This window comes from Schistocerca piceifrons, chromosome 7 (assembly GCF_021461385.2).
Source record: "Schistocerca piceifrons isolate TAMUIC-IGC-003096 chromosome 7, iqSchPice1.1, whole genome shotgun sequence".
Taxonomy (NCBI): domain Eukaryota; kingdom Metazoa; phylum Arthropoda; class Insecta; order Orthoptera; family Acrididae; genus Schistocerca; species Schistocerca piceifrons.
In genome coordinates this window covers 185,147,259-185,157,603 of record NC_060144.1, presented here as the reverse complement: position 1 = coordinate 185,157,603, position 10,345 = coordinate 185,147,259, and the positions used below count along the sequence as shown (strand labels likewise).

The following is a 10,345-nucleotide window of genomic DNA, read 5'->3' as shown; positions in this document are numbered from 1 at the left end:
CACTTTGTGAGGCAAACTAGTAAAGGGGCGGTGCAGTTATCAGTTGAAAAGCAGGCTGATCATGCCAAGCCCTCACAATGTGTCTCTGCAAACATGATATAAAACAAACTGTAAAAATAGAAAGTGTGAAGAATAAAATCCACCAGTGAAAGAGAACAGAAACTAATGAGAGACATACACAATCCTCAAGTCATTATGAGACAGCTGGAATGTGCAAGTAGCTCAGCCAAAGGAAACTTCTGAGAATACTACATTCCGAGATGTTTCATCCTTCCTGTATTTTGCTCCATAGCAGCTCCACGGTAATGACATTCAAAATTGGTTACAGTTGTCTGAATGGTGTCTGTGAAATTTTAAGGCAGTATCGGTGCTATTGAGGGCGCTGTAAAAAATACAATGTGTGGTCAAAAAGTAATGGGGATTTTTTAATTTTGTGGGCTTTACATTTATGACTTTCAAAATTTTTTTATCTTGTTGGTACAAGTGTGCCTGATGTATGCATTTTCATCTGTTTTGAATCTTTAGTTTATTGTTGACAATCAAAAAGTGCTCGGCAAATTTTTACTTTCGGAAAAGATGGATCAAAGAATTTGCATTAAATTTTGCTTGAAAAGTGAAATAAAGTGCAGCACCACACTTGAAATGTTGACTGTGGCTTTTGGTTAATCTACTATGAGTAAGACAAGAGTTTATGTGAGGTCTGAATGTTTGAAAGAGGGTTGAAAAGATGCTGAAGACAACTTCCCTGGATACCTTAGCACATCAATAATTGATGACAATATGAATGAAGTAATGAAATGGTTCTAGAAAATCATTGAATCACCACCAGAGACATTGCTAATGATGTTGGCATATCTTTTGCTTCTTGCCAAGCAATTTTTCAGATGTTTCGGGCATGAAACATGTAACAGTAAAGTTTATTCCAAAATTGTTGAATTTTGACCAAAAATGTTGTGTAGACATTGCTCAGGAATTTCTACATGAAGTCGACAATAACACAGAACTTCTAAAGAAAGTCCGCTCCGATAGCTGAGTGGCCAGCACAGTGGTCTGTCACGCCAAGGGGTCCGGGTTCGATTCCTGGCTGGGTCGGAGATTTTCTCCACTCAGGGACTGGGTCTTTTGTTGCCATCATTGTCATTTCATCATCATCAGTGAAAGGCAATGGGTTCCACCACCACTGGGATAACTTCCATAGACGCTCATGAGGTGGACCTCTCGGACGAGGCTTCCTCTGTGACCAGACCTGCCGTAAGGCAGAACACAAAGTTTTTTCTAAAGAAAGTTATAACTGGTGATGAAACATGGGTATGACATCGAAATGAAGGCTCAGTCGTCCAAAATGAAACTGCCTGGAACACAAAGACTGAAAAAAATTCAACAAGTCTGATCACAAGTGAAAGTCTTCCTTACTATTTCCTTCGATTACAATGGGATGGTGCATCATGAGTTCCTGCCTTATGGTCATATGGTCAATAAGGAATACTACCTGCAAGTTATGCACTATATGCATGAAGTAATCTGAAGAAAATGACCAGAACTGTGGCAAGTGCTGGCACAAGTGCATTATATCTGATGGGGATTGCCTTGAAGAAAACAAAGTTGATGTTGATGAATAAATGGAGATTCTTTAAGAAAAACAAAAACTCCCATTATTTTTTTGATAACTCCTTGTACATGAAGTCACAGGTCGTGTGGTGAGTACTTATTTTATTTATGCATTTTGATGCTCGCACACATTGTATTACAGGTAAGATAGATGACTCCACACCTATGTATGACTCGTTGACCCAAACCTTGATTAATCTTATGACGACATATAAATCGAAACATTTAGTCAAAGAACATATTCACCACACAACCTGCGACTCCCATGTATTTCTTATGTTGTCCATAATAGCACTGATACAAGCTCCATATTACGTAAAAATGGACGCGTGCTTCTAACGTGACTTCATGTCACCCCTGTGTCTGTGAAAACTGCAAAGTGTTCCATGGATTCTATGCAAGGTTTTGTTTATGGGTGAAGGATCATTTGCAAATCAGTCTTTGCAATATGCAATAGTGGTCAGTTGAAATCCACTCTGTTCTCAAAGAGGATAAACAACCACCATGGTTTGTCAACATATTTCCAAGAAGTGCATCACTGATCACTATTTTATTGATGGGATTCTAAATAACCAAGAGTACCTACCTTTTCCTAATAGATACTCTGCTGCAGCTATTGGAAAACTTTCCACTGGGCAAAAGGCAATTTTTATGGTACTAACATGACTCTGAAATACCAGCCATTCTGCACAGATAATTACAGACCTCCTCAACAGAACATTTGGAGACCACTGGACTGGCCATTTTGTAAACAAAAAATTGCCTGCATGCTCACCAAATTCAACATTTCTGGGTTTCTGTTGGAGGGAAAATTAAAATATGAGGTCTGAAAGAAAACACTGATGATTCCCAAAGACATGAAATGCCTTATAACAAGGACATGTGCTGTGATAAGTCCAAGTTCAACATGTAGTATAGTCAGTCTGGAATTACTTTACAGCATGTATGAATGCTCAAGGTCAACATTTTGAGCACTTGGTATGATGGTCAAAACAACAAACACACAAATCATACCTAAGATACATGTTTGCTTATACTTGGTACAGTAGGGCAGATGTTTGTGAGATATTTTCTCCTGACAGCAGAACAGCAGTTTGTGATGTAGTTGTCTTGTTTCTAACTGATAAAGTTTTACAAATGATACACCACTGAAGTCTTCTTTGAACACTCTTTCCAACGCCACAGAAAAAGAATATATATTCCCACAAATAAATGAACGGGCAGTATCATAACTTGGCAGCTATAAACATTAAAAATTACTTGCTTACATCTCAAAATTCGACAAACAGTCTGCTTAACAAAAACTATACCCTGATATATAGGGTGTACATAAAGTCCGGGAACATTTTCAATTATTTATTGCACAAGAACCAAAAATTGTACAGATATCATACATATGTCATTTTGAGGAGAAACTGTGAAAGTTTTTTTCATGTATACTGTCACAGCTTAGTTTGATAACTTGCCGATAGTCAGCGCTAGTCGCAAACATGGCAAGTTCAGGTGCGGAGCGAGCTTTCTGTGTGTTGGAGTTCGACAAAAACAAGTGTGCTACAGCTGTTTAGTGGATGTTTAGAACCAAGTACGGTAAGAAGCCACCAACAAGGAAGGCCATTTAGCAATGGCACAACAAATTCGTTATGACAGGTTGCTTGTGCTCAGCAAAGAGAAGCAGACGTCCCAGTGTGAGTGAAGTGAATGTGGAGTGCATATGGCAAGAATTCGATTACCTTATTGACATCTGCCGGGTCACTCATGGTTCGCATATCGAATGTTTGTAAAAAAAAACTTTCAGAGTTTCTCTTCAAAATGTAATATGTATGACATCTGTACAATGTTTAGTTCTTGTGCAGATAATAATTGAAAGTGTTCCTGGACTTTATGTACACTCTGTATTTATTTATGCTGGATGTATTTTAAGTGGCCTGCCTCAATCTGTCTGTATTACAGATAGAAAGACATGGAAAGGCAATGAAGGAGAATGGGGAAGACCTGGATGTAAATGGAGATGTTAGAGAAAAGAATTAAAAGACTCACAAGAGCTGAGTATATGTTACATGAATGATTTGCCTACTAGGATCCAGAGAGTTACAAACCAAGCAGCTACCAACCGATATAATCTGCAAAACAAAATTGTCTGTTGTTATTACAGAGTGTCTACAGCCATTTAGTATTACTAGTAATGCTGGGGCAGTTGCCATTCTGTCAATGCAGGAAGCTGAAAAGAATTTGTAAAGGCATTGATGGATATGTTATAATCAAAAAGTGGCTCTTCCTTTGGCTGTGTAAGTCTTCACAAAGGTAGGGGCTGGATCAGGTTGTAGAGGTGGGGTCTGTGAAAGTTTGGAAATGGGACAACTCTGGTCTATTACAACAGTAAATGAATAATAAAAAAGAGACTGGTAAGAAACATATGACTTATATTTTACTGGTCAGGACAGCAATTATAAATCAAACATCTCAGAGAAATAAACTTTCCTCTATGAAAGTAACATACTACAATTTCTTTGTTTCACGACTTAATGGATCACTCGATGTGATCATATAAGTTAACTGGCAGTGACAACTGACTAAGAATTCTATATTCACATTTATGTAAGTACTACAGTTTCCATACAATTTAATCCTGTGTACATGCAGCAGACATGATGATGTATAACATCTTCATACTGAAGATCCTGTAGTGGAAACTGGGAGCGCTGTACGATAATGGGTGTTCTTCGTCTAACACTTTCTAGCTGATGCAAAATGCACAAAATTAAACACTGTGTGCAGCCCATAACAAGAAACAACTGTTTCTTATCTCATTTGAATAACACGACAAATGTTATTTTCCTTTATACAAGAAATCAAAGATTAAAAGTATATTTCATTCTGATCTAGACTCTGATTCACAGGGAGAACAGTAAGAACCTCTTTCCCATTATAAGTAATGATATACAAGTGAGCTAACAAAATGAATAAATTATGTTATCGTCTAAAGCCACAAGGATACTATATAACATGCTACTGAAAGTGTTGCTACTTTTAAGATACTTCTAGAACTACCGTATGAACTGCAACACTGATTACGTTACAAATCTGTAACTCAGAAACCTATATGCTTTAAAACTGGCATACAGTACTGTATATATGTCATCTATACAAAAATTGTTCACTGTGAAATGATAAACATATGTGGACCATTTCCAAAATTAATATCACACAATTCTGTAACAGTAGCATGACAGCAAAACAATTTATCTATATACAATGCTACAGTTAAACAAACTAATCTCTTTAACATATGATTTTGTATACTGTTATCTTTGAAAATATAATAATATAGCTGCTGTAACATAATTCTTGCCATTACAGCAACTCTCCAAAAAGTGATACACTTCATGAAAAATGAGCCATTACTCTACTCTTGATACAATTTTTCTAAAAGCCACTATATAATGCAATTACGATGCCATGTTTTGTGTGCTGAATACCTTGCACACAAACAGTTTATATATGTTACCTTTGTCATTACTGAATCTACTTCATACAAATCCACTGAACCTATGCTTACTGACAGATTATGTAATCTCTTGTATATTTTCAGTTTCATGTTATTTATACTTATTGCTTTAGGGATTAACAAAGGACACTACTACTCCTATGAAAGCCTATTGTATAAAAGAAATAGGCAACAACAAAACATACTTCACTTAAAAGTATCACAATATGTTTTAAAAACAATTTGTTATCAATCTGTGAAGAACAAATAGTACAATTTTGAATGAGACACTAACAAAAAAGATTTACTGTATTGCAATGTTCAAAGCACTTAGCTTTAACGTAGCTCAGGGTAGGAGGGCAATGCTAAAACGTGCTGGGATGGTAGCCATCAATGTCCTTACATTATATACATTACACCATGCACAAATGCACATAAATAACCACCATAGTGATAGTGGTTTGGAAAAAAAATTTGTACGAGATTCATTTATTTGCAGAGTGCTATTTCCTACAAATATTACAGAAGTATATTCCAACAGAGAACTCCAGATGGCAAGACATATTTCAATTATCATACAAGTTATACTATAACACGGACAAATTGTTTAACATTGGTAGTACATCACTTCATAGTCTGTCAACAGCGACAGGGAATATATCATGCTTCTTGAAACATATTCTACACCGTGTAAGTTGGGGAGTGAGGGAACTATGGAACAATCGAGTGTACAACTCCCAATTAAATTTAACATACAAACAAACTGTTTCACATTAACGACATTTTACATACACATAACAACTGACCAATGGAGCTATTACAGCAGTACCATCAGAATAGAATCAGGGAGAAAATACACATAAGCGCTTTTTTTAAAACATAAAATGGTATTGCTACAATACTTTAAAAGTAGTCACTGATATCAATATCACTACTGAGCAAATTCAGATTGGTCAAAAATGAAATGCCCAAGTTTTAGTGTTCAACAAATTCACTAAAATGGCTAAGATCTGACTGCATGATTCAATGGAAGTCTCCTATACCATCTTGCATTCCATCTTATTAGTAAACCATTCAGCAGTTTATATTATTAGAAATCACGTTTTTGGAGGGCCCTGCTGTAGGTGTGATCAAGCTGAAAACTATATATAACATGCTCAGCGAGCAATCAATCTGATACTATTCGTCGTTGTCTCTTCTGAGGTGGAGATATGCAGTCATCATCAGAGCCTGCTGTTGTATCATATGCATACTGAGGAAGCCACTTCTGCAATAGGCTATCAAAAAATTCTTCTAAAGTTTTTGCATCTTGGTAAACTTGGCTCTCCTTCTGCAAAAGACAAAGAAAAGCATCTCTTCACAATTATTGTTAGGTATTAGTTCCAAATAGTAAACTATAGCAATTTTCTAATATATATTTTTTCATTTGTAAAGACTGACTGCTACACTCTCAAGTTGAGGAATATTCCATTACTGTTAACAAGTATCTTTTACAAGTCACATATTGGTTTTTCAGTTTTGGTTTTCTGATAAATACTATAGATTGAACGTATGAGAGGAAACACACAGATTACAGCTCTCGTGGAAAGATCGTAATCTCAAAAGGGTGTGAAAATTTAGAATATCACATATTCACTATAACCTAAATGTCTGTAAATTCCTCAAGAACATTTTACTGCAGAGACTACTAGCAAATTAAAAATCCAACTCAAATTGTGAAGCATTGGGCCATAATTATGGCATGTTTGGGAAGCTGATACCATCTTTTCTACTGCAGTAATCCTAATTATGTTTACAAACATAGCTAGTGCCATTTTAAGTTGTAAAGATGTGATTAACAACTGCATAAATAAATGGTCTGTGAGTACATACAAAATGTATCTGCAACTGCCAGAGCCAGACTTCACACAAGATTCTAAGTAGGATACCAATAAACCCTGGAGCAACACTAAGGAGGGAGGATGGTGAGTATAAAGAGTCAGCACATGAGAGGCAGAAAGTATTCCTAAAAGACTCACTTCTGACAATGCGCTCTGCCAGATGATTCAGATCAAGATCCAGTCCTTGTGAGGTACTGGTTAACAAGTAACCAATAGTAGAACTGAGAATCTGGTAAGGAATAGATGGAGTTCAACAAAATCTAGTGGACAATGGGAATGTTTCAACTATTCAAGTCACCAGGTCTTTGTTGCAACAAGCAGGAGAGTGATTAATCACACTCTTATGCAGACTGTTTAAGAGTCAGTTTTGGTGTAGTTGTCATTGTTAATACATGGAGAACAGTGGAAGTTGTTTCCAGTATGGAGCCAGGCAGAATGATCATACAAGGCTAAGGACATGAGACTAATCAATCTGTTCTCCTTTCATCTAAAGACATAAGAAAAACTGGTTAGCATGCATGTTGCAGAAAGAAGGTGAACTGAAGTTTCTCTAAATAAAAATCAACACTCATACTAAACAGACAAATCACACAAAACAGCACTTCATCAACTTGTTGCAAAAGCACTACATTTCCAGGGAACGACACTCTGCATAATCCTGAATACTGTGAGGGCTCGCAGCAATACAAGCTTTGAACCTATGGTAAAAGTCATGGAAGGGCATGACATTAAGACCACCATATCTAGGTAGAATAGGTGGATTAAGACAGTGATGAGAAGAAAAAAGGTCAAAGCCACCATGATAGATGTCAAACTGGTGATAAATACCACTAGAGGGCATTTGCAAGATGGGATCTTGTCCCTGCTACCAGGGAACCTAGTGGTGAATGGACTCATTAAGAACTTAAATGCTGAACTATTTTTGCCAAGGATATGTAGACGATTTAGTCAAAGTAATATTTGGTAAGATTGCAAGAACTGTTAGAATATTGGCACACTGTGCTATGAGTATTGTGTAAAATTGGTGTAGGAAACAGGATTCAAGGGTTAGTATCATTCTTGAGATAGCTTCTCCAGAACAAGTACTGGAATCTTCAGCTCTTCGACGAAATTCCATCAGTAGAGGGAGTCAGAGAAGTACTTAGGAGTAGCCCTGAATGTGAAACTTACAAGCACCATCACAAAAGAAAACTTATGGGGCTACAATGTGGTGGAATACAATAGCAAAAAAGCTGGCTGCTAAGGAGCTCAGGAAGATGTAGAGATTGGCCTACCTAGTAATAATGAGTGGAATTAGCAACACTCCACCGCCGAGTTGGATACAACACTACACATGCGCCCCCCTTCTCCAATTACATCACTGGGTTACAATGAAAGCTGCAGTAGAGATCTTTAGGATTTCCAGAATCCCACACTAATATAATGAAAGTGGTAAACATAGCAGTGGTCTGGGAAATGCCAGCTGACTATACAATAACTTACAGCTGCTCAATAAACCTTTCTATGTAACCATAGGGAGCAGGGAGCATGGAAGGGTGAACCACAATACTGTTCAGCTGATGTAGTCTGGTTTACTGACGGGTCAATAATGGGTGAAGGTGCTGGAGGTGGGGTACACAGTGTGCAGCCTCAACTGAAGAGTACAGTCTCACTAAGGAGGCTGCTGTGGTATTCACAATCAGAGTATGCACAGAGGAAAATCTACATAGGCATTACAAGGATCGTAACATCTACATTCATTCAGACAGTCAAGTAGCTGTGAAATTTGTGTCAGCCCCTGGAATAAGATAAAGTATCACTGCAGAACATCATGAAATTTTTGTGAGGCTAGGGTAAAGCAACAGGGTAAACTTGCTGTGGGTTCATAGTCACTCGGAATTAGTGGTTATGAACAAGCTGTTAGGATGGCCAGGGCATGCACTATGACTCAGTCAGTTGGACTGGAACTTACCTCAGCCATCATTAAGGCAAAAGTAAAATCTAAATTAAATGGCCAGATCAGGAGGTACATGTAGAACAGTGGACTAAAACCCAAAAACAATCATGACAAGCAAAATGCCAAAATCATGTTTTAAAAGAAGTTCTGTAATCCTGGGCTTGAACAGCAGGCATATTAAACTCTCATTAGGTCTAATAACTCGCCTGGAAACTTCAGGAAACACCTGCACATGATGGTTATAGAGAAAGGAGCTCTAAGTGCAGTCTATATGTTATGGGGGACGAAACACATTACATTTAATCTTTCAATGTGATGCACTGGAAGCCAAAAGACAAAATATTTTAGCCATAATTCATGAAGAAACTGTGGCAAGCAAAGATGTATTAAAAATACTCCTACAAACTCTTTAAGTGTGCTGGTTGTCTTTTCTAGAATGGCAGAGAGATACTACATAATAAACTCAGTCTCAGTGCAGGCAACAGGGTGCTAGGACCACCGTTGTTTTATCTACCTGGTTAAATCAAATCAAACCAAACTAAATCAGTCACCTGCTCAAATATTTTTTGTTCCTTCTTTAACAATCAATAGCCTAACAACTAATAAAAATTTAACAACATATACAAAGACATGGAAGCACACATCGCCGCTGTCCCTCCTCCTCACACGCACACATGGGGCGGAGGGAGGGAGGGTGGGGGGGGGGGGCGGAGTGGGGGAGGGGGGAGGGGGGGGGCGGAGAGAGAGAGAGAGAGAGAGAGAGAGAGAGAGAGAGAGAGAGAGAGAGAGACTTCATTGCCTTTCTTTAGAGGGAAATCATGCTTACAGACAAATTTATTATGGTCAGATCTTTGTTTCAATACAAGAGAGATACCAGCCACGTACTACTTCCACATACCACTAAACAGTCTGTAAATTACACAGAAATGATACGGATAAGCAAACCCACATAACATAACATTTGAATTGATCTTTTGACATGGTGACTGGTTTTAAATGCGTAACACAACAAAACAAATTTTGAATTACATAGAGCCCACACAACACAACAGTTGCATGTAAATAAAGAACTGACATTTTGTTATACATTCACTACAAGTTTTTCATGACTCCAACACTTCAATATAGTAAGAACTTATCTATTATAAAGCAGTATACTATACACTGGTAGGGTTACAGGACATCAGCCAAACACTGATAATGTAAGCCTCAACACTTTGTGCATAATGTAAGCATGTATCAAAATGAAACTAACAAGCCTGATCCTAGTTTGGCAGTTGATAAAAAAGAGAAAAAAAGGGATAGAATGCAAGGACAAATACAGCATCTCACTTTAAGTACTCTAATAAAGCCCAGTAATCACATTTTTAATAGATAACAGGAGTGTAAGAATGGATTCTTAAATAGAAACACAAACCTATTCACTTTTCTGGATAT

General features: G+C 37.4%; 1 protein-coding gene across 2 annotated transcripts in view; it reads right to left on the bottom strand.

Moving 5' to 3' along the window:
* Positions 1 to 4,011: 4,011 nt before the first annotated feature.
* Positions 4,012 to 10,345, bottom strand: part of LOC124804760 (E3 ubiquitin-protein ligase TRIM33) — a 138,934-nt gene continuing 132,600 nt past the window's right edge. The window contains exon 15 of one of the 2 annotated variants that reach the window (XM_047265069.1): positions 4,012 to 6,422. In XM_047265069.1, the coding sequence (XP_047121025.1) occupies positions 6,261 to 6,422 (162 nt within the window). In that variant the 3' untranslated portion in view covers positions 4,012 to 6,260. The remainder of the gene's footprint in view (positions 6,423 to 10,345) is intronic. The other variant, XM_047265070.1, reaches the window with a different exon arrangement.